This window comes from Panicum virgatum, chromosome 9N (genome assembly GCF_016808335.1).
Source record: "Panicum virgatum strain AP13 chromosome 9N, P.virgatum_v5, whole genome shotgun sequence".
Classification (NCBI taxonomy): domain Eukaryota; kingdom Viridiplantae; phylum Streptophyta; class Magnoliopsida; order Poales; family Poaceae; genus Panicum; species Panicum virgatum.
The window spans coordinates 54,766,581-54,791,222 of NC_053153.1; the positions used below are offsets into that span (position 1 = coordinate 54,766,581).

Here is a 24,642-nt window from a genome sequence, read left to right on the forward strand (position 1 = left end):
TGTAAACCAACTTCGTATGCAAATTATGAAAACTCCAATCTGAACCATCGGATCAACATCAAAGGACATTGGGGATGTGATAATTTACAATCTGGACCCACTCTTAGATTGAGTAATAACACTTTTGCAAATCCCCCCTCCCATGCCCCTGCGCCCCTCCCCTTAGAGGTTGATCTGATGGTCTAGATTGGAATTTCCATAATTTACATACGAAGATAGTTTGCATAGCATATGTTATTACTTTCTCATCAGTAAACTCAAGCTGGTAAATTCGGCTCGAGTAAGTTCAAGCCTAATCAAACCGCTCGGTCTTACGCCAAGCTCGAGCTGAGGTCATATACGACAACCTTTCGGATTGACCAAATGCACCCCCGCCCCACCCCCCGGCACCAGTATTCAAAAAATTCACCACTCTAGTCACCCTTCATACCAGTCCATAACGACTAGTACCTGTCACGAATTTCTCCTCCTCATCAGATCAGAAAGACAGAAAAAAGAAAGAAAAGATTAGAGCGCGCGGCGGATGCTGTGGGGGCACCGTCCGCGGCGCGCGCCGACTGCAGGGGGACACGTCGACGCCCCGGCCGCGGCCGGCTAGCGGCGAGGCCGCGACAGGCGGAACGTGGCCGGGCGAATAAATCAACGCCCACGGGCGGCGGCGGCATCCGATGCCCGGATGCCCCTCCCCACGCCGGGCCGCCGCTGGGCAGCCAAGTACGTGAGGCACGCGCGCCCGTAAGGGCGAGCCAGCCGGGGGAGTGACAGGGACAGGCCTGGGCGCTGCGCCTATCCGGAAATTCGTGGCGGCTCATGGAATCCCAGGCTCGGAGCGGCGATTATTTTACGCGGCCAACGATGCGGTATCCTATGATCGGCCGCCTGTCGGCTACCTCCGGCCAGTTTCGGCGTGGCCGCTCTCGCTCTTGCGCGCAGGCCCCTGGTATTCCTGTATTTGCACACAGGTTACCGGCTGAATACTAGTAGTGTTAGTATAGGACGTCATTACTAGGTCAAATGTGCCGCCCCAACGGATACATGGTGCCTGCACTTCCAGGGGCAGTATGATCTTCAGAGGGAAAGGACGTGTAGTTGTAGTATACTTTTTCGTGGTCAAACTCGCTGAGCTTTTACTTAAACATGTGAAGAAGATTGAAGAAGATTAAACACGTTCTCTTTGACTCTATTCTGTAAGTGATGTCAGATATTCTTATAACCACATAACTAGATTCTTTTTCTTTTCAAATCTAATCCAAGGCACACTATACGAATAGTAATTCACCAATGGTGAAATCTTTTAATTACACGGCAACTATATTAGGCTTATAAGTGTGCTCATCAGCGGCTGGGTGGAAACTAGCTGAGGTAGTAACACGTAAGAGAAAAATAATTGTGTCGCGAGAGAAAATTGTTTGGAGCTACATATATGTCTACTATTTTTTTCCTTGACTAAGTGAATTAGCTTGAATGAGCAACCATGTTAACGAAGACATGATGATGAGGGCCCACAATCAGGATCACACTCTTAAGGCCCCTGGAGTGCATAGGGGATTGATCTCCTCCTTGATCCAAGATGGGAAGAGCCTCGTGGTGGTGCCGTCATGCTCCACTCCTGCAATATTTGACTACTAATTTGGAGTATTAAATATAAATAATTGACAAAACACATTTCATAACCCCCAGGTGAAATCGCGAGACGAATCTAATGAACCTAATTATGCAATGATTAGACAATATTGTGCTACAGTAACCAACCTCTAATGACAGATTAATTAGTCTTAATAGATTCGCCTTGCAATTTCCTGTCCATCTGTGTAATTAGTTTCATAATTAATCTATATTTAATACTTCTAATTAGTGGTCAAACGACCCCAAAAATCAAAAAATTTTGGGAACTAAACGGCCCCTAATTTTTTAATGCAGTGAGATTCACCTTAAGTTTTTTTTTTGCTGAGCGAACATAATAATTGAAGCGGGTGGGGGCATGGGCCGTGCGTGTGTGCACGATTCTTGGTGGGGGCTATCATCAAGGGACCTAAACGTAATAAGCGAAACATTCAAACGTGCTAGGTACAAAAGGACACCCGCCCGATACAAAAGGGCCGCTACAAAGGGCCCTTTCTCCCAAAAGCAGAACATATCCCCAAGCAACGGCAGGGAGGGCAACCAGGAAGGAGAAGGCAGGGTGTCGCAAGCAAACTCTACTCCCCCTTCCCGCCGGCCCTTGCCTCGTTTCCTCCGTTTCACAATCCCCCGACACGCCACGCCACCGTCTCTCCTCTTCCTCTCGACATAGCAGGCGCGCAGCCCGGGCCGGGGAATCGATATCCGCCGCCATGTCCGCGTCGCCGGAGTTCTACAAGCCCGCGCCGCCGGCGTTCTCGCCGTGCAGCTCGCCGCTCCTCCTGCACGGGGCGGGAGCATCAGCGGAAGAGAGCGCCGCGGCCATGTGCCAGCAGCAGCAGGAGGAGGACTACCGGTGCCGGACGCCGACGGGCGGGGAGAGCCAGGTGAAGCCGCCCGGGACGTGCCCGCCGGCGCCGCGGAAGCCGCGCGCGCCCGCGGCCCCCGCGCCGTGCCGGAAGCGGCTGTTCGAGGTGGAGGTGTTCAGCCTGCGGCTGGAGGAGCTGGAGCGGCTCTTCTGGCGCCCGCACCCGTCGCCGCCGCCGGCGCCCGCCCAGAAGAAGCGCCGGAGGGTGGCCTGCCCGCAGCCGAAGAAGAGCAGCTAGCCTCCAGCTAGGTACCAGTAGATGCCAGCAGTCGTAGACCAGAAGTAGAGAGGGTGCAGCGGTAGCTAGGTGCAGGGCCAAGTGGTTTTGGCCATGGTAAGTTTGTTAGGAGTACTGCGTTTTTACTGCTGTACTTGTACTACTATAGTATCTCTATAGCTAGTTCTACATACTTGTACCGAGTTTAGTGTATGTGATGATGATGATAGTATTGTTGTGGCGTCAAGCTAAGGTTTATTAGTGTGATATAGGCAGGCAGCTGCATGCCTGAATCTGCTGCTTCCACATGTAGCCTGTGTAATGAGAAGCTCAGTTGTACCACTGGAATCATACAGTATCTACCTTCCGAGTCCTCGATGGTTTTCTCTCTTGCACGCATTAGCAAAATAGCATTCCATTGCTTATTTTGCTCTGTTTTCGACCTACTTTCTCGCTTGTGTCCAAGGCAGACCACCACCGGAGATTCTGCAGGTGCGGAGGCTACTTTGTTCTCAATCATGTATGCGCAACTTAAAAGTTGTTCTTGTTGCAAACTGAGGAAGAATCCTACCAGCACCTCTCCTTTTCACATATGGCGAAGCTGACGCACTCTGGCACGCACAACTGCTTTTTTTTTTTTGAGAGAGAGGAGGCACGCACAACGGCACAACTGCTGTGCAGAATGGAGGAGGCGGGAGGCCTCTCCCTTCCAATCCAATCCCCGGGCCGGGCCGCAGCTGCCAGCAGAGGAGAGGAATCTGAGGGGACAAGCGGAGCGATCCAGGGCGGGGTAATCATGCGGCAGCGGAACCACCCGTCGCGACCGGCGCCGCAGCTTTGCCCGCTGCCGGCCTGCGAGCCTGCGGCAGGGGGCGGAGCGGGCTGTGCGCGCGGGTGCGGCTGCGTGGCCGCGAACTGTTGCTGCGTGTGGTGTGTGGGGTGGGAGAGCTCAGGTCTCGGGAGTCAGGACTCAGGAGCATCGCAAAGCAGTTGCGGCTGTCCCGCGGCCTGCGACGGTCGTCGGGTCGGATCGTCGCAGGCGGCGGCGGCGGCGGCGGCTTGCGCACGAGGGACGCGAGGGGGGATCGGAGGGGCACCGAGGCCGCGAGTTTGGATGCATAATAATTTCCCTAATCCATAGGTATTAAAGGAGATTTTTTTTGAAGTAAAGTATTAAAGGAGATTGAGGTAGAAATTTAGTTTATTCTCCCTTCGTCAATCCGTTAGTATAAGAAGATTGAAGGGAGTGAATGGATTTATCCAAACAAGGTCCCACGCGGCCTTGGGAGGGCCGAGGAGTTCTCAGGACGAGGAAGACGTCCACTGGCAACACGGCCGATGATACAGTCCACAGCCCTGACTACCTGAGCCTGTCTTAAAACTTCTGAGGAATCCTGAGGCTTCGATTGCTTGCGTACGATCGAGCCAGAACCGCTATTAAAAGTTCTGCACCAAGCTCTCTGTTGCAATGGCTCCTCCAGCAGCCCAGTGGTTGTGGGCTCGGCCAGTGGGCGGGCAATGGCCAATGAGGCCAACCAGGCTCAAGGCCTCTCACGGCCATCAACCCACCATCCTTGAGCGTCGAGAGGCCAGAACGAGGACGAAGGTTGAAGGCTTACTTGGCAGTCTAGCAATACGGATGCAAACAAACCTGAGCCCGCATTAAAATCCCTGTGACAAGTCTCAGGCTTCGGTTAGATTGGTAACCCCCGTACGATGGTGAAGCAGACCTGCTGCGGCCTTAAACCTTACCTGTAAATCCCGAGGCCGGGATTGGGACGCTGCACGTACCATCGGACTGGGGCCGTCTATTCATCGCTGGATGCTAAGATTCGCTGAAGCATTGCAGACGATCTTCTTTCTCCGACCCATCCTACCCCCTCATCCTCCACCCACTGCCGCCTTCATCCTCCCCCTTCCCAACCTTCTCCTTGTTCCCGCCAACCTTCTTGTTCCCACCGCCGACCACCGGATGTCATGTCAAGCCCCGTCAGGCCGAGCACCGCCTCACCTCCAAGCCGCCACCACCACAACCGACCTCCTCCTCTACTACCAATGACCATTGGAGCCCCGAAAATTCGAAACCCTAACCTCCACCATCTCGACCTTGTCAGCAAGCAGCGGCTGCTCCACCACTACTCTAGCTCAGTACTTCCGCGGCAGCCAGGAGAATCGCACTATAGAATCACGCACAGTAACATGCGCGATGAATAAAAACTCCAAGCAGACCATCATCAAGCACGATCCGAGATTTGGTGTACACGAATCCGGAGCACCACTAATTGGCTCAATTAATACCCGAGCTTTACCAATAAATGTACACTATCTGCGAAGCATTCGTGCGATCATTCAAGCCATCTGCGGAAGGCTACAGTGACGCACGTATCCTTGAGGGTGAGGCCGGTGTTTATGAAACTATTCATCATATTTATTGAGCCAATGCTCCATGTAAGATGTACTACACAGTTCTTTTTTCTCCTTTAGGTAAATGGCAACTCGCCCCCACCTGCTTGATAGTGTGATACAAGGGTGTCGTCGCTTAAATACACACCATGGTTGGGCGGGCGATGGCCTGATGGTGGTGGGGTTAGCATCAAAATGGCCAGAAAGTGAAAGAATCGACAAAAATGATTATGAGGAAGGACAAAACAGAGAAAGAGGAGAAAAATGCAGCTCTATGTGCAGTAGTTGAAGCAAACAAAACAAAATCAATCTCAGCAAAACCTTCCATGGAGTCTACGGAGCCGCCTCGATCTTCTCGACAGTTTCTAGTCTCGTCTTCCGTTTCCACCCTTTCATGGTGGCCACCAGGTTAACCAACCCGACTACCTGACTTTTGCTGTATTCCTGTAGAGTTCACAGATGGTGGGTGCTTAAATTTATTTGTCTCAAGTATAGCAGTCACATGGTATCGATGGGGGGATGGAAGTTTTCCCAGAGTTCTTACTGGATGAGACCGTGCCCAGTGAACGTACTCAGTCTCTGGCAAATAGTAGGCCTGTTTGATCAGCACAAGAATTGTTAATAGCATTTCCCTTAGCCAAAACTTCACCAAGACAAGAACAAAATGAACATGAAGGAAGCATGGTGGAGGGCATAGAATTGCAGATTGGTGCATGGCTCTAGCCAATTAGAGCGTACCACCATTAATTCGTACAGTACAAACTATCTACTACTAATTCACTCTGCTTACCTTTATGAAAGTGTCCACAGTTTGCAGCTTCGGCCTTACATTTGCTGATACAATGTGCTGCAACCCATTAATTAGTACCTGAAAGAACATCAAAGCTCTCACTATGGATTCTTCCATGGCATTCACTTCGCAAATACTCTCTCCGTTCCAAATTATAGGTTGTTTAGACTTTTCTAGATACATAGGTTTTCTTATGTAATCTAGTCATAACGCATATGTAGGTGCATTACAAGTGCTATGTTTCTAGAAGAGCCAAAACAACCTATAATTTGGAATGGAGGGAGTATATAACAGATCTGAATCAAAAGAACAAAACCTGCAGGTCAAGTGACATCAATGCACGCCCTTCGTCAGTGCACCGTTTCACTCTAGAGAGACCTTCCACTAAGACTTCTGCTATGCTCTCTATGCCATACTCCATCAACAGGTGTTGCAGCTGTGAAGCACGCACGTTGATTCACTCGTGTCAATAAATTGATCATCAAATAATTCAAAAAAAAAAAACGAAAAAAATATTTTCTAGATGACGAAAATACGAAATAGAACAAATTCAGTTATTCTATTGAACTGCTTAACACCATGATAGAAATAAGCAAAGTGAGGTCAACGAGAAAAGGCGAAGATGAAAAACAAATAGAAGGAACTATCTGTTAATTCTCACACTGACCTCCTTAGAAATTCCTCCATGGTCCAATCTTGTTTTGTAGTGTTTGAACTCACCCAATAACAAATCAACATATCTGCAAAAGACAAACACCTAATCAGTAAAGGGCGTACCCAGTGCCTTAGGCTTCCCACACAGCCACACTGCACGGGGTCAAGGGAAGGGTTGTTCTTGAAGGAAGGTATATGGAAATATCCTATCAAGGGATCCTTGCCTATCCTAATCAACAGAGGAAATCCCAGGGGGGGCGCACCTGGACAGGGCGGGCGCCCCAACCCTAAAGGCCAATATGGCCGGCACAACCAAAGGCCCATGGGCCAGCCTATACAACTCTCTAACAGTTCTAAGCACCAAGCCTTTCCCGCACAAATGTGCAGGGGCTGGGGCTCGAACCCGAGACCTTCCGGTTACAGACGGTAAGCTCTACATCTGCACCACGGCTACAAACACCTAATCAGTGGCTCAACTAAAAAAACCACCCCAGCAATTGCAGTCTTTGCTCTTATTATGATAATACTCCGTCCCAAATTATTAGTCATTTGGGCTTTTGTAGATGCATAATTTTTGCTATGCATCTAGATATATATTATGTCTAGGTGCATAGCAAAATCTATGTATGTAGAAAAGCCAAAACGACTAATAATTTGGGACGGAGGGAATAGCAATCAATTTCCTAAGCCTCTTATACTAAGAATCAGGCGCGTTAAGTCCCTTTGGCCTACTGGCCTGTATCATAGACATACATATTTGATAGCAGAATCTGATACATATTATCATAGACATGCATTCAGTTACTTCATACATAGGCTGAATACTTCAATTGTGAATTTGTTAGCACAGGGCCAACATGTTGTCTGCAAGAAGTATAGAGAGATGTATACACTAAACACCAGATGCCTACAAATTGATGGATGAAGAACAAATTCAATGATACATCCTGCTAGCTGGTCTACTCAACTGCTGAAGGGAAATGACCACAAATCACCTTCCTACAGTAATCATACAACAAAGCACATCAAGGCTGCCAACATTAGAATTGGACATGGTGAATTACTATTAAATTAATTTATAAATGATTATGAGGAGGTACCAGAGGAAGTTTTAAAGGAAGCATAACAACACGAGCAGAAAAAGCCGAAACAGATAGCAAAAAAAAAACATATTGAGAAAGCTTAAACATGAACATACCCATTGTGTTCTATTCCAAGCTCCTTCACCTCCCATTTAGCGTTTGCAATCTTATCTGGATACCTGAAAACACATTCAGTACACATTCAATTGTGCATACATGTGAGGTGATTCAAAACAACAATGCAGCGGCTGAGCAAGGTACATTGATCTAACTCCTAACAGTATGTCAGCATCCATGATAATGCAAATCACAGAAAAAATTTATATGACAAAAGAGAAAAATGCAGAGACTGGATGATTTAATATACCCATCAATATGCAAAAGCATCCGCGCACTCGTTCTGTGAATGTGCTCAGTCAAATCTGGAACAGAATCCACCTACGACAAAGATGACTTTGAAATCATATTTCATCTTTGAATTTACAGACTACCAAAGGGAGATCACCAGGATCCCAAAGGAAAAGGAAGTGCAGTAGAACCTACCAAAAGTAAAGGAACGTACCAGCACCCTATAGAACTCTTCAACAGAAGAAGTGTTATTTTTAGACAACACTGAGTGTAGATGGGCTTTAGATCTGTTCAAAACTCGAGCAACCAATGATACTGTTTCAGCGGCTGCACATCTCTCCTGAAGGAAAAATAAGTTGACATGCACTTTTTAAAATGAGGACACTGAAACTAGGGAGCCATGTACACGAGGAAACAATCTTTCCAAACAAGTGTAAAGGAAAAAAAGAGGTATCCTGCCATACAAAATACTATGCCTTCTTAAGCACCTAACAAGCAGAGAGGTAACTTCAGAATTACAGATATTTTCAGTTCAGTCTGTTAAAGTCATCCAAAGAAGTTTCATTAGTGACAAACACTCATTGGCCTCTACAAGGAATAGAGGATATTATCATAAATAGCTTAAGAAAAATAAATAGTCAAAATGGACCCAAAGTCTCGTGCATACACATCATTACATCTCCCCAGATATCCATCTAGATTCTTTACCTCCATAGTATACACACAATGAAGAAATTTATTATATGCTACTTATATTTCTTTTTATAGAGAAATAGAGGAAGCCATACAAGGATTTATTCGGGCCTAGAGTATCCTATTTCCATAGGCTCGAATGACCCCTTCTCATAATAAGAATGTGCACGGTTGCCCTCCACTCTCTGGCCACTCTCTTATTCTAGAAATATGAGGTATATAGTTGAATTGCAAGTCCACAAGTAACTTCCAAAGGCTAGACACCCACCAACCCGTTCGACATTGCATTACAACTTGGTATGCAATATTTGTCTCCAAACAATCATAGTAAGCTAGTATCGTCAATCTGTCATATGATCACTTCAGTTATGGCGGCAATGAAGTCACACCGTAGAAATTAATTACGAAATAGAACATTTCAAACCAAATACGAAGAATTGTCTCACAGAAATGTGCAAAATGTATTGCCTAAAAGCTGCACAGCTACCAGATTTTGTTGACTTGTACACCTACTTTGGAATAGTTAAAATTATAAGACAATATAATAATATTTGACAACAATGACAAGTTGCTAATACTATTGAGAAAATAGTGAGAACAGATGAATCATATGAGACCACATGGTACATCTTCACGGTTCATCTTCAAGTTTAGAGACCACAGGAATTAGCGATCATGATCTTTAATGAGGCAAGCTCGAGTCAGATAAGCAAAGACAATTTCACTTTTCTTCTATGACAGGCATGGTAAATATCACAAATCAGTTCCACATAGAAGAGAATATGTTAAATCTGCAAACGAGTTTGGATTAAAAATGATTATGCAAGCATGATCATTAAAAACGAACACTTACCTTTAATCCATAGGAAGTGAACATTGAACTGGGAGGCGCAGTAGGCATCACATCAATTTGACCAAAAGTTGAATTCATTGACAAAGGGGATGAAGGTGAATATGAAACATTCTGTGGTTTTGTCCACTGATCAGAGTCTTGTGAAATTTTTGATAAAGCGGCTTTAAGCCGAGCTGAATACAGCACAGCCATTAATAAGGGCAATTAAAAAGGTACTCATGTATATATAAGCAGCGAGTCAAAAAATTTGTCCATGAAAACTTTTTGTTTAACTCTAAATTCTTACATGATTGATGATCTGGTAAAGCCTTGCTGCTTTGACTCCTGTCTTGGTGCCCAAATGTCTCATATATGTAATGATAAAAGATGCCAAACAGTTGAGAGATACCCTGAAAATTTTGTTGAGCATGAATAGAGATATCCCACAAATGTCTTCCACTTGCAGTTGGCTACATGGCAAACTTACTGATACTGAATGGCATAACTAACCTTAAAAAGCTCAATATTGACAATGTCCAGCTTTTGCATCAGCCTGGCGTATTTGTCCATCATCCTGTTACCAGTAGCAATTCATCTTAGGAAGTGATGCATAGAAACATTCTTAAGTTAACAAAAGCATTTAATACCTTAGTAGAGAAAGTGACGAGCCTGTCTGCGATGAAATGTCTCCATCTTTCCAATGTGAAGAATTGGCTTTTACAATTTTCGTTTTCGGTATCCTACTAGGCAACTGACTATCTTCATCAATGAAATCCGCTAGAAGGTCTTCATTCTCCTCATCCAGAGATGGATTATTTCCATTGCCATGATTGTTGTTAACTGATGAGTTGAAAAGCATATTGGACTTTGGGGATTCGGCAGAGCCATTTTCTAGCTTAATAGAAAATGGATTTTCAATCTTAAGCCAAGAAGCAAATCCGAGCCTTTGCTTCCCTGAATTGGCTGTAGTTGAATTCCCATGGAAAGAATTTATAGGCAACTTGGAACTTCTACTGGTAGGAGAGCACAGTGCAGCACCATCACCAGTTAGGCCAGCTAAACTAATTATCTGCGAAGCTTCAGCAGACATTATCGTCCAAGATTCCTTTTCCAGTACCATCTTAAGCGCCTGCCAGAAGAATGACGAAACATGGTAAGTTAAAAAAAAAAAGTTAGATGCAAAAGACACAGAATGACTCACTGCATAGAGAACACTAATAGTTTGCAGTTTCCATCTTTGCACTTAAGTCCAAAAGGTCTAGAATTAAGCACACTACTGACTAGAGGAACACATACATTACCAGCAAATAGGCATTGCGTTCTATTCCCCTATTTTTATCCAGAACTCCGTTAAAATGCTATCATTTGTGTACTTTCTAACAGGTTGTAATGTGGATGTGATGATAAAGTACATAACAATAGCAAACAATTCAAATGTGACTGCAGTGACTTAAGGTGCGCATCAGCTGCAAACTCTTTTTGTGAAAATATAAGCACACATGCACAGAATCAACTGTAACAAATGGACTTCATCACCTCATGCACAGAATCAACTACAACATATGAATCCTGAAATGCAATGTAAGAAATAAGAAGTCCGAAAATGTTCCTAAAGACTACAAATGCCTCATGCACTGCACATGCTTTTAAGGTTATGACAACAGTTACACTAATGCTTAAGTTGAATACAAGTTATTTGACGTACATATATATTTTGCCGGTGAAAAGACACTATGTAGTTCAAACAGACAGTCTTCAACTTCTGGCGGAACTCACTAGCTTCAAACCCGCAAAATGCTTCACCAGCCAAAATGAAAATGGTGAGATCTTCATAGTTCTTCAGGAATTGGTATATACTAGTTGAACAAACAGCCGAACTAGATAGTAAAACAGATAAGCGACTTGTTGCCAGCTGCCAAAGATTTCTTCTTCCTCTTTGAAACGTTTGTGCAACAAGTTTTGTAGCATCTGTCCTTAGCTGATAGAATGGAGAATCCGTTCCTGATGTACTAGCATCAGGATTGCTGATCTCGGATGATGATGCTCTCTCACTTTTTTCAGCTGCAGAACCATCCTGAATGACTGCTGCACTTGAATGACCCCTTCCTGAATCAACTAAAATTTCATCACTATTCTGAGATGTGTCGTTTTTGTCTGCTAGATCTGGGCCCTTGGACTCAATGTTCTGAAGAGGAAACAAATAAATCATGAATAAGAGCAACAACAACCTGGAATTCAAAATTAGACTAAGCATATATTGCATCAGATCGGATCTTAAGATAGGTGCAATTACCTTAAATTTATTTCATAATGAAAACAGAAAAATATTCATCATATATTCAATCTATAATTCAACAAAGAAATATATAGAACAGTTGCCAAGCTCCAACTCCACATATAGAAGACAATTTAAAAATGGTAGCATTTGACATCAAAATATGTCATTTTAGGATTCCTAGCGGTTAAACTTTTCAAGTTTGACCATCCATATAAAAAGAATTGCATAGTTTGATTAAGTAAGAATAAGATAGGTGTTGCTAGATTCATCATGAAAAGTACGTAATAATTTATAATCATTTTTTATATTTTTCGAACAAATTGCTAGTCAAAATGTCATCTTGTACACCATGTGGATGTCCTAAGCATCATATATTTTGAATCAGATGGATATAAGGTTAATTGTTAGAGTATATTAGGCAACTCCGGATATGGTTAGTTTAAGATTGATTGTAATCCTGGGATAACCTTCCTTATCTCTAGGAGAGGCTACTTGCCCTCCAAGCCATGTACTCCTATATATACCGCCCAAGGGGCTCAATGCAATACATCGACCACATTATACGCATCCTACCTTTCCTACATGGTATCACGAGTTAGGGTTTCGACCTAGGCTTCCGCTTCCGCAGCCGCCGCCGCGCGCCGCCCCCGGGGAGATCGATCTCCGCCGGGGGCAGCGCCCTCGTAGGATCTGCGTGCGGATCTCTCTGATCCGCCGCGCCGTCATGGTCAGCAAGCAGCAGAAGGGCCTACCTCCAACCGTTGCCTCTATGGTGCCCTGTCGTGCCGGACCGTGCGTCGGCCGTCCTCCGCTGGGCTAGCGCCGCCGCACGGTGCTGTTGCCTCCGCGTGGGGGCCGCCGCCGTGGTTGCCGGCACCTCCGCGCAGGTGCTACCGACGAGGCGCGGACAGGGGCCGCTCCCTCCAAGGGGTCACCGCTTGGCGCTGCTCCGTCCCTGCCTCTCTCCCTGTTACTGGTTGCTGTTGATGCATGCTGTCGATGCAGGGAGAGATAAGGTTGGGGTGAGGAACTGCTAGGCGTACCCAAGGTTGTACGTGGAACTTCATGTTGCTGCTATTTTTTTCTTTTCCGATCTAAGATCGGTTTGCGTCGTCCTGCCGTTCGTCGCCGTTCATCGTCGACACTCCCGAAGGACGAGGTTGTTGCTGCGCCCTCTAGGCTGCAGCGACGACGTTCGTGATCAAGCCACCCTACCGGTGTCGTCGCCTTTTCAGACGGTGGCGCCACTCGCCGCCGGTCTTCGTCAAGCAGGCGCTCGATCCGCCTCTGCGCCTCCAGCCGTTCTCGCGCAGACATCGCCGCCGATGTTTCTGAAGGAAGACGTCGTCACCACCCCTGGTCTGAGCGCGACACTTGCTGCAACCTGCGCCGTCGCCTCCCCTATCCAGAGCGTGACCTAAGTCGCAAACCGCGCCGTCTACCATTGTCATCCGCCGCACTATCCTGCTGCTGTCTTCGGCCAGAAGCTGCTGAGTTTGTGTACTCGAGCACCTCGACGACGCTTCGACCCGCGCCCCCTCCACGGCTTCGACCACGTCCACCTCGACTTCGGCTACTACGGCGCTAAAGGGCTATCATCTGCATGAGTCTCCAGTCAAAACTTTCGCACCGGCGTTCCGACTGCGGGGGGTACGTCTCCATTGTTCTCCAGTCTGACCGTTCGTGTTGCTACCGCTATGACTGCGGAGGGATGATAGAGTATATTAGGCAACTCCGGATATGGTTAGTTTAGGATTGATTGTAATCCCGGGATAACCTTCCTTATCTCTAGGAGAGGCTACTTGCCCTCCAAGCTATGTACTCCTATATATATCGCCCAAGGGGCTCAATGCAATACATCGACCACATTATACGCATCCTACCTTTCCTACATTAATCAGCTGTAAGCATCTGATTGGTTCAAATATATCTCATCTTCTTTTGGCTTTCCGATCTGACTATATAGTCTGTGCTCAGTGAGGCAGAAACATAAATTTTGTAGTTTCTTGTAGTTGTTTACTTTGAAGTGCTGAGCCTTGGCAGCATTTGCCACTCAGTCCATATCTGTTAATCAGAGATATATGGTGAAGATTTCAACAATAAAAGTGAAGGAAAAACAATAAACGTTACCTTATCTCCTGGGGAAAAGCTCATAATAGCATAATATGAGCACATCAATGAAAATAAGGTCTCAAGGGTTCTCAACAAGCAGGGGCGAAGTTTGGGCTCAGGAACTTGAACACAAAGATCACTATACGTAAACCTGCAGGGAAAAAAAGTTTGGTTAAGTGAGTGCTTGGAGAAACCTGAATATTGTTTAATTCGACAAGGCATGCCGGTTTATTTGTCGAATGCCCCTCACCCCCCCCAAACAAAAAAAAGGAAGGCTTTATGTATGTTTTTACAAAACTGGGGGTGTATCACAGGATCTCTTCCTGACCTGCTTCTAGCGTCTATTCCAAACTATTCCAAACTTTTCGAATCTTTGGGGCCCAAAAATAATTTGCCACACAGACAAAAAAAAAAAGAAATGCCCCCCCCCACTGATAAAAGTCAACTATGAAGCTGATCACAAAGTTCTAACCATATCTGTATTCCATGCAACATCCAAATCATTATAATTCTATTTTAAGCTTAAAATGCAGCCAAAAGAACCAAAGACAAGGGGCTGAATACGGACCTATTTTTCTGGGTATTATTTCCAACCTCCTGCAATTACTTCACAATTAGAAAACTGAGAACATAACATATTGAGACATTGGTATGGGCAATCAAAAGAATAGTAAAACAAGATGGAGCATGCTGATAAAGCCAATTTAATACCTCTTCCAACATTTCTTTCAGGACACAATGTGTCCGAGAGAGTATTTCCTGCAAGCAGAAACTTTGCATCTTCTCAGCCATGCCACTGACATCACCCATCAGTGCGTATGCATCAACAGCCTATTATCCATAAATAATGTTATTCTAGCAAACTAGAAAAAGAGTAATTACCATGTCAATTCAAGAACCCATGAAAAACAATCTTGAGGACACTCACAATTAGATAGCTCTCTTCATTGAAAATCTGACAAACACCAAGTAAATGGGTGTCCAACTTTTGGATCGTTCGAGCTAACCATGCCTACAATGTAGTCAGAGCAGAAATATCATCACAAGGATAAACATGCATCAGATCAACAGGAACGAACAATGTATATAACTAGCTCAAATTTGAAGGTGCAGAAGTTTTTTTCTCTGTTTGAATATCTACGTCTATACTACTGTACAAAAATTGAATTGGCGGTGCTGGTGTGTCTTCCATCCCACCACTCCAAAAGGTGGCACCAGGCAGTCAGCATTTTTCTCATGCTTGTCATTCCCCATTCCATAGCTACCATGACCTCCCGTTTACCCTTCCAATGGGACGATGTAATGGTAGCCTGGGCTAGTAGATGCAGTCTCTTTAAGATTGAGAGGACTGGAGAGATGAAGAGGGCGAGGGAAATCGATTTTTCTTCCACCGGTGCAAGATTGGCCAGCGCGAGGGGTCTATGGAGGCAGCAACGCTACCTGTGCAGGAGAAGAAGTAACCAAAACAAGGAAGAGGAGCTAGCACTGTGCCATTGTGACTTGTGAGGACAACTGGAGCAGGGGGGGCAAAGATGGGTCAGGAAATGCAGCCTGTTTTAATTTTCTTTCTTTCTCTGTTCAATTTTTGTTTTTTGAGCCTGTGATAGACCAATGGATATCTTGTCTCTATTTAACATAAACCTCCCCCAGACTTGCAAAAAAGCTGCTTAAAAAATAACGGCACAAGGCCTGGATGCTATCTCACTGCAACTGGATAACGTTAGCTACCTCATCTCTTATGTAACACATATGCAATAAATGACCATATAGAGCAGGAGAACCAAAGATATTGATAAAAGTAATTTAGGTAGTTATACATGATTTATGATCTTACTGTGTTCATACATGCTATGACATATATGAATGTTTCTGTTACCATAGCAATGCACTGATAAACAACTAGCTAATGGTAAGCATATGGTGTATTGGATGTTCCATGTCAAAGCATGGGCAGTTAACTAGTACCAACAGAAATTCGGATAGACTTACGACAGCCTACACTTTTCAAATTGGAGATAAACTGGTTATAGGAGGTAAGCAAAGAAAAAGATAAGTACCTCGATCCATCGTCCCATTTCTTGTACAGCAGAAAGGCCTGAATAATTCTCCAAAATTTGCAAATACTCAGGCACTAATTGGAATGCCTGCAAACATCAGTAAGATATCGTTAGAAACCTAACATAACTATCGCTTGTTCAGGTCAAAAGCAACAAACCCATATTCCTATATACGATTTATGAGTTTGAAATATCATGGTAAGATTAAAATCAACAGCTGCCTGTATCACCTTTGAGTAAAGAAGTATAATACTGAAGTGAGGAAAAAAATAACAATAGCCAAATTAAGCTCACCTGAAAGTAATTTTCCTTATCAACAAAAGTTTCAAGTTCCATCTGCATGTCTAGTGCATGACGAAGCTCTGTAAGAATAGGAAGAACATCCTGCATTATGCAAAAACTAAATCTTTTTATTTACTCCAATTCGATGTGATACTGGAAGAAAAAAAACATTTCAATTTACTGTGTCATTAGGTTGTGGTCTACGAGGAAGGGTTTGGGAACAGCCACAAAGCTTACAAGTAAAATGCTGCAAATTAACAATATATAAGAGCAAACACCTACCAGCAAAGCTTGTTTCTTCTTTGATTTTACATTGACAACCAGATCCCTTGACACTTCATTCTTTGAAGAGGTTATATGCCTTCGTCCATTCTGAAACATTGATCTAATTGTAAGGCCTGAAGCCCTAGATATCCAAAGGTACCAAACAAGCCAGAAAGGACAAAGTTTCACGAAATATTACCATGCATATAACATTTGCAACCTTTAAGTCTTGTTCTAGTTCCATCACTAATTGCATCCCCTTCACTGGCCAAAACTAAATATCAGTAATCTGAAATGTCCTTAAAAGGAAGTCATCTTCACATTTTAGTGGCATAACTGGGGAAAAAGTAGCAATAGATATCTTCATTATTTCACAGCTAAAAGGAATTAAAGTTTGAACGTGTAGAAGGAGCTGGAAACAAAAAAAAAGGAGGAAAAATCATGGAATTAAAGACTATCATATCCTATGTAGAGAAAAAGATAATAAAAAATTGAACCTCTTATATAGTCTGGTGGGAGACATACCCATTTCTTCGTGGTGGCCCATAACATGATGTGATAATCGTTCTGCAATCTTATCAAGTTGTGCTAATCTCAAAGTAGACTGCAAAGAGGAAAACTACGTCAGCAAAACAGAGCACATTGATTTAGTTAAGAAGCATGTGCTCATGCAGGTGGAACAAGACGTTTGTTACCAATTACGGTTATTTTTTATAACTAGATGCTTCTAAACAGCAAATGGAGATCGGTTCTTCTACAGAGTTCATAGTTCCCATTGCTGAAACCGTCACCAAGCCGTTACATACATAGCTGTGTGCACTTATGGATGCACATGTCACTCAAAAGTATGGTACATATAGGTTTTCTCAGGATGTGCTTCGTTAATAATGCCTTACATAAAGAACATAAGCTTCCACCACTAACCTGCTTATCAAAATAGGTGGCATCACCTCCTTCTTCTGGAATGCTTTGCAGAATGTACTTTATTGGATCAAACTCCTGCAAATGATCCAAATTTCAAACTCAAAACACAAAGATCCTAGCAGGCGCAGACAACTACATAGATGCAAATGCAGCACCCACCTCCTCATAAAACACCTCCTCGAGCTCCTCCACGGGTTCCCCCTGTGGGTTGCTCCCGTAGATGGAGACCAAGTCCTCCGAATTGGACGGCAGGTTGATTCTCTCATGTGGTGGCAACCCCGCGATCGCACGTGCAGCAGCTGCCGCAGCAGCAGCTCGTTCTGGAACCTACATAAGGTTCAACACAAATGTGAGCAACCTCTGCCTCATTGATCCGAGGCAGTGCGAGAGAGTGAGGGCGTAAAGGACATCGGGGCGAGGAGGGGGCGCGGCGGGGATCGGGGGGATGAGGCCAAGGGAGCGAGCAGAGCGGACGGAGCTGAGGAGCTTCTCGCCGACGCGGGAGAGGTCCATGCCGCCGCCCTGGATCAGGAGCAGGGGCAGGAAGACGAGCGGGCTGGGCCCGGACTCGAACAGCTGGTCGCCGCCGCCGCCGAAGAGGGGTGAAGACGAGGAGGCTGAGGGGGTGGTGTGTGGCGGCGGCGCGTCGCGTCGCATCTCAGCAGCGCCGCCGGCCGCCGCCGGAGACGATGAGAGGGAGCGCCGGCGGCGGCTCCCAGATCCGGGCGGTGGTTAGGGTAGGCGCGCGCCGGCGGGGTCGCCGTTCGGCTGGATCGCGCGGGGAGGATGACTGGACAAGGTGGTTGGTCCCTTTGGCCTTTTGGGTCTGGGAAATTCGCGGGCGATGTGCAATAAAGCTGAGAGGAGACTGGAAGAGAAGAGCGGTGAGGTCAGGTAGCACGGGGTACCCCGGGGCAAGGAAGGGGATGACTTGTCTCGTGCTGTTTTTCCTTACCGTGTGTTTGGTTGGCGAGCAGAGCGAGCCGGGTCGGAGCGGACCCATCCTCGCGGCTGTTTGGATGGAAGACGGGAGGGTTGGGTTGGCTCCAGGAGGGAATATTCCGCCCAGATGCGGATTGTCTTCGTCCTTCGAAAAGTGGCAGACGGAGCGAACCCGGTTCCGTCCTTGCGCGCCTCCGTTCGTCGTCTCCATTTCGCTCCCCTTCTCCACGCGTTCGCGGAGCTTGCTCGAAGCCGGGACGGGCGGAGCTCGCGGCCAGGACACGCGAGCTCGCGGCCGGGACGGGCGGATGCCGCGGCGGGACGGAAGGAGCCGCTCCAGGGCGTCACGCGCGGCCGGCGGAGCTCGCGGCCAGCAGAGCCCCGCGTCCGCCCGCCATGGCGCCGCCGTGGACTCCGGCGGCGGGGCGGCGGCAGCTCGCGCCCAGTCTCGCGCCGGTTGCAGCTCGCTCCAGGGCGTCACGCGCGGCCGGCGGAGCTCGCGGCCAGCGGAGCCCGGCGTCCGCCCGCCGTGGCGCCGCCGTGGACTCCAGCGGCGGGGCGGAGCAGGGCGGCGGCGGCTCGCGCCCAGTCTCGCGCGCGGCGGAGCTCGCCCGAGGGCGGAGCTCGCGGCGGCCGAGCTCGCCCCGACGAGCTACGCGGCAAGCCCCGCCGCGTAGCTCGCCCCGACGAGCTACGCGGCAAGCCCCCCTGTCGGGCTGAGGAATAAGATAAGGGAGAGAAAAAAAAATAAAAAGTAAAAGAAAAAGGTGAGAGGTTGACAAGTGGGGTCTATTGGTGGCAAGTGGGACCCTCATTAACGGTGTTATCATGCCATCCAACCCGTATTCCCAATTCCTTCAACCAAACATGAAATGGGTTCACTCCGTCCCCATAATCAGAAATGCAACCAAACAATGGATAGGTCGGCTCCGTCCCCAAAATCCGGGTTGGATCCAACCCAACCCATTGATCCCGCAATCAAACACATGGTTAGTTCCCAGATTCCAATGAGTGTGCTATTCCCCATCAAATGTTATCTCATGTGCAATTTCCATCAGTGAGGGGTTGTTTAGTTCCCAAAAAATTTTGTACAGTACCTATCGCATGGAATCTTCGAACATATGCATGAGACATTAAATATAATTAAAAAATAATTAATTATATAGTCTAACTGATTAGCATGTGATAAATCTTTTAAGTTTAATTAGTTTATGATTGGATATTATTTGTCAAGTAATAACGAAATATGCTACGGTACGAAAACCCAAATTTTTTACCAACTAAACACACCCTAAGGCTGACTTCACCAGACGAGGCATCCCGCCATGCAAATGCAAAATGCATCTCCGCGCCTACTGTGTAAGCCATGCAGCTCTCCAACAGGCGATGCAAAAGGGGAGGCAAACTGCGATTGGAGGAGAGAGGAAATGCAAAAATACACTCCCTCTCTCCTCAGATGCAAAATGCACAATCTGTTGGAGTAGTCAACTTTTGTCATTCGTGCCATTCACTGTACATTGTCTCTCCAAAATGCATATTCCCGTTGGAATCAGTCTAAGATATTGTTGGTTTTTTTCAAACAAACTCGTTCCAAGGCATTTCTAATAGTATATGCCAGCAACTTTTTTCTATATAACGGAAAACATCATCACTCTTCATAGAAGGAAAACATCATAACTCTTCGTAGAAAGGGTATCGGTCCAAAATTACTGGATTGTATATAATCTTACAACCAGCAAAAATTCCAAGGAAGGGCCGAAAGATCAAGGGAAGGCGAGCGATAGCCATGATTGCGACGGCACTGGCACGCGGTAACGTCACTCTCCGCACGCGGCACGCCTGGAATCACCCTCCGCGACCCTCCAGTCCAGTCCCAGGGCCTTCTTCAATCTGCGGTTTCTATTGAAAGAGCTCTAGCTGTAGCTGTAGTTTTTTTAATAAAGTTGAAGCTGAAGCTATTTAAAAAAAACGTTTAGATAGCCGTAGAAGCTACAATTTTTTGCTTGAGTCGCGTAGGCAAAATTATTTTACGGCTTATTCACGGCTCCCATAATGAAACTATTTTAAAAATGACATTTTGACAGTGGTGAAGCCTGTGAGGAAACTATGCCAAACAGATTCTCAGAACGTTACTATTTACTTGCTTGTAGTTGTTGTTTGCTGATCTATTTGCTGGACTTTTATTGAAAGTACAACGTGAGCTACTAGATATTAAATTCGCTGTTGAACTATTTATCTAATTATTTGATGCAAAGAAGAAGGGAGACTAAATTTTTTTTCCACCGTTAGAGGGGGGGGGGGGGGCTAGCCCCCTGGCTCCGCCGTTGCTTACAGTACTATTCCTGCACCAAACGGAGAGCAGGGAAGGTGGCCAAGTCACCTGCAATTCACATCCGTCTGATCGGCGAGTGGATGGTCCAGATCGTGTGTTTTTAGTCATTTTGCAAAAACACCCACACTTTGGAGAAATCAACTCGTGGTCCGACCTCCTCTCTCATGAATTTTTTTGAAAAAACCTTCAATTTTTCTTGAAATCAACAAGAAATCCAACATTCCATGTTTAAAAAATTTGCGATGAAAACCTTAAATTCTTTTATAAAATTAACCCCCTGTTTTGATCATCTCTCAGAAACTTTTTTTAGAAAAAACCCTCAGATTTTAATGAAATTAAACCACAACTCTTTCCATTCTTTACTTATGCACGAGCAACATTATACGTACAATTTGGACACCAAAACATGTTGGAATCGAAAGTTGCTCAACATAGACTTTGATCAAGAATTCAAAAATTACAACTTCATTATAGAGTGAATTTTAAAATTCAAAACGCGTTTGCAATTCATTTGCCCAAACGCTTACATATGACCCGTTATATCTATATTTTGGACACCAAAACTATTGACGCGAAACGATCACACACCAAGTCCGAGAGCTCCGTACGCCAAGCTCGGACTGCACTTGATTCAAATCAAGGCGTGCCAGTCAATTTGACCTGTAAATTGACAAGAAAACAGCAAACAGTCAAATTCAAGAGTGTATCAGCTGGATTTCCGAATCACTCTTACGCAGTGTATCGACAAGGCTCTGCCGATACAGAAAACGGCAGCAGATCGGGTATAAAGAGCGTGTAATAAAAGAAATCTACAGGAAATCAGCAAAGGACTGCTGATACCGATATGCAACTAGACGGCTAGATCTAAAGCCGACACGTGCCAAGTAACAATGTGCAAACCCACGAATGTATGGATCTGAACAAAGCTAAGTTTGTAACCGATCTAATCAGCTTTACAGGGTTTATCGTGATAAACAAGGAGCTTACAGCCGATCAAACAGGTTACTAAGCTGGGTAGTTTGTGAATAGATCTAAATGAGAAAACACCGATGCGCCCGAGATCAAACCTTAGATAAATTCGGTAAATTTTGAATAGATCTGAACGAAACCACAGCGATGCGCCCGGAAGCTAAAGCTCAGATTTACTCGGTAAATGAAGACTCACCAGCAAACCAAGTCGCTCGAATGTGAGGCGTCCTTGATCAGCTTGAAAGAACTTGCAGAAAAAAGAAAAAGATGGCGAAGTCGCCGACGAGAAAGTAAATTGCAAACAGTAAAGTTTGTTTGTTTGGATGTGTATCAATCTTTTACAATGGCCGGGGGCTCTATTTATACCCCACGCTAACACAGTCCTAGCCAATTACGACAAAGTACAATCTCTAAGAAATCTATTTTAATAAACCAAAACACCACCTTCTAAACCGAGGCCGTCTCGAACCAAATCCGTCTATTAATGCCCAGATACCCAATCGGCACCAAATCATGACCGATCCCCTTCTCTTGCACAGCATCGTGTTCCTCAAACTGACATCTCTTTCCTTCATTATCTTTTTGACGCGTGCCAAAAAACGGCGTCAACACATGCCCTCCAGTTTTGGAGTGAAATATCTTTTTGCTCCAAAATTATCTCTCAATCACAATTATTTCCTTCAAACGGTTGCTCAGAAAGCGCTCCATACCATTTCTCGTATCTGGTGCAAACGGCTCATTAATCCAGAATCCCTATCCTGGGGAGGGTCACCTTATAAATACGTCAGCATACTCCTCCTTTTTCTTCTTTTACAACCTCTGCATCCAAGCCATTTCTTCCTCTGCTCAAGAACTCATCTGCTCCGCCGCCTCCGGATTTCCAGCTGCATCTCCTCTAGGTACCGAAGACCCCTCCAAGGCCTTGTCAATGGCTTCCATCTCCGAGATCCCCCAGGTACAGTGACTTCCCATCTTTCACTTACGCCGTCATTCCAATCTGCGGTTTACAACTGTTCTTGATTTCTTTTTCGCCATTGATTTCTAGGCCCTTTGGAACTCAACCATCATCCCTCTTTTCGAACAATCCAGCATGATTTGCCTAGGCTCCATGGGCAATCCTGACCCCACTAGCATAATTAATCTGGAAACTGGCAGAATCCCTTTCAGAGCCTCAAATATGACCTCAGATTGGTCCCTTACTTTTAGATCTTGGCCTAGTGTTACCCCAGGGTGGAGGAATTGGTTCCGCAGGGTAGCAGGCACCTATCGAGCCACTTGGGAGCAATATGATATTAGTCAATGCCCCGATCTGTCTTTGTCCGAAATGGTCAAGAATGAGCCGATGCTTGTATCGGATTCTTTCTTCTAGTCTAATGCTATCAATGCTTTTCTGTTCGGCCATGGCCCAATGACTCCGACTCTGCTAGATGTCATGATGCTGACTGGCCTGAATATCACTACCCCTGATCGGTCCTTTGATTTCATAGACAAAGCTTCCTTCAAAATAGAGACTAGGACCATCGGTGGGTGGAAAGGATACATCACCAAGAACATGAGAACTGATTCTGTATCACTCAGGGAACACACTGCCTTCCTCAACATGTGGTTACAGAAATTCATATTTTGTGGCAAAACAGCGGGCCCAACGAATAACACCCTCATGATGGCCGAAACTCTAGCCAGTGGATACCCAATCCCTCTTGGCAAGCACCTGCTTGGATCACTTTACCATCTACTTCACCAAGTATCGGCCAGACTCAGGGCCGATCAGTCAATCTCCAATCTTGGAGGTCCCTGGTGGTTCATCCAGTTATGGCTGAACATGTATATGCACAAGACCATGGGAATCAAGCTGTAAGAAATGTCCTTCCCATCAGAAGATTTTAACGAAGAAGAAGAAACAATCGTCCGCCGATTCACTTCTTTCGGCGAAGCAGCTATAATGAGTGCCAATGACTCCAATGTCTTTGGCAAAACCAATTTCTTCAGATGTTTCTACAATAGATTTACTGAAGATTCCACCATTTGGTTTGCATATCATGATGATAACAAGAAATATGAGAACCTATTCAAGTTTCATCTTGATTCCTGGAAGGGTGATGAAGAGGCCACAAACATTATGAGAGAGGTCATATCTCCAAGAATCTTGCCTGCTAACTTCACCTCCGGAAAGAGTGCCATTGGCTACGAGCTCTACTACCCATCAGTAGTAGCCAGACAAATGGGATTCGTTCAAGTACCGCCTTTCCCTTACTTTGCCGATAAAGTTCAGGCCAGGAACCCAATCGGCAATGCTCTTGCATACAATTGGCTGAAAGGTTTGGAACCCCACACTGACATAGCAGAACTAGTCGATTGGCAGATAGCACCCTTTACTACTATACCCTTTGTGCAATGGTGGTAAGAATGGCAGGGACATCTTTTCTGTGGGTTAGTAAGGATCTACTGCATCGCCTTGAATGAAAATTATCAAGGCACCGACGATGAGGTACGCGCAGAAATCTCCCTATCAAATTTCCCATTTTGCACTCCTTCTTTGCATTCTAACAATTACTTCTTAACAGACCGATGGTACTCCTCCACCGACGATCAGCAGAAGCGGGCAGCCGATTAAATACTCTCCACCAACCAATTATTCCCTTATCGGCTATGATGCACCATCCCTTGCTGACGTCGCTGTTGGTAAGAAACGCAAGATGACCAGCACCAAAAGAACAGCCCACAAGACTCAAGGCTCCACCTGTGACATCTCAGAGTTTTAAAATACTAATCAAGAAATCTTAAACATGATTTCATGCTTAATAAACAAGAGAATTTCAAATTATGCATTTCTTTTTGGAAAATAACTTATATGTGTGCATATGTATGTGTGTATATGTGCATAGGTCAGGAACCTCAAATAACTTTCACACCAAGGCAAATAGGCATATGAAAATAAATAGATATGTTCACCATGAAAAGAATTGTAAATGTCC

General features: G+C 45.5%; 2 protein-coding genes across 6 annotated transcripts; one reads left to right on the forward strand and one right to left on the reverse strand.

Moving 5' to 3' along the window:
• The first annotated feature begins 2,111 nt into the window (after nt 1-2,111).
• On the forward strand, nt 2,112-3,078 carry LOC120692909 (cyclin-dependent protein kinase inhibitor SMR1-like). The gene has a single exon (XM_039976296.1). It carries the CDS (start codon nt 2,334-2,336, stop codon nt 2,724-2,726), a length of 393 nt encoding a protein of 130 aa, XP_039832230.1. The 5' UTR covers nt 2,112-2,333; the 3' UTR covers nt 2,727-3,078.
• Nucleotides 3,079-5,154: 2,076 nt separating this feature from the next.
• LOC120692636 (syndetin-like) lies at nt 5,155-18,330 on the reverse strand. 5 transcript variants are annotated; one of them, XR_005682688.1, is made up of 25 exons: nt 17,833-18,081; nt 17,584-17,751; nt 17,425-17,499; nt 17,026-17,104; nt 16,700-16,764; nt 16,519-16,608; nt 16,249-16,338; nt 15,955-16,041; nt 14,826-14,909; nt 14,609-14,728; nt 14,466-14,494; nt 13,916-14,048; nt 11,213-11,692; nt 10,155-10,636; nt 10,018-10,081; nt 9,815-9,917; nt 9,529-9,701; nt 8,178-8,322; nt 8,002-8,072; nt 7,751-7,813; nt 6,566-6,638; nt 6,215-6,334; nt 5,899-5,976; nt 5,653-5,703; nt 5,155-5,552 (listed from the first exon to the last, which is right to left on the reverse strand). XR_005682688.1 is itself a non-coding variant. In XM_039976016.1 (25 exons), exons 1-25 carry the CDS (start codon nt 18,079-18,081, stop codon nt 5,442-5,444), a joined length of 3,264 nt encoding a protein of 1,087 aa, XP_039831950.1. In that variant the 5' UTR covers nt 18,082-18,330; the 3' UTR covers nt 5,155-5,441. The 5 variants fall into 5 exon arrangements, 3 of the variants coding, with proteins under 3 accessions (XP_039831950.1, XP_039831952.1, XP_039831951.1); XM_039976016.1 differs by having other exon boundaries at nt 8,197-8,322; nt 17,833-18,330; XM_039976018.1 differs by having other exon boundaries at nt 8,197-8,322; nt 16,700-16,759; nt 17,584-18,080.
• Between the last annotated feature and the right edge of the window lie 6,312 nt (nt 18,331-24,642).

Bases quoted from the DNA above. Each gene is read 5' to 3' on its own strand.
- LOC120692909 (XM_039976296.1), top strand. From the start codon at position 2,334: ATGTCCGCGTCGCCGGAGTTCTACAAGCCCGCGCCGCCGGCGTTCTCG.
- LOC120692636 (XM_039976016.1), bottom strand. From the start codon at position 18,081: ATGCGACGCGACGCGCCGCCGCCACACACCACCCCCTCAGCCTCCTCG. The intron at 10,637-11,212 runs GTACGTCAAATA...TTCTTCTGGCAG, and splicing joins TTCACCGGCAAAATATATAT to GCGCTTAAGATGGTACTGGA. The intron at 8,323-9,528 runs GTAAGTGTTCGT...TTTTTCCTTCAG, and splicing joins TCACTTCCTATGGATTAAAG to GAGAGATGTGCAGCCGCTGA.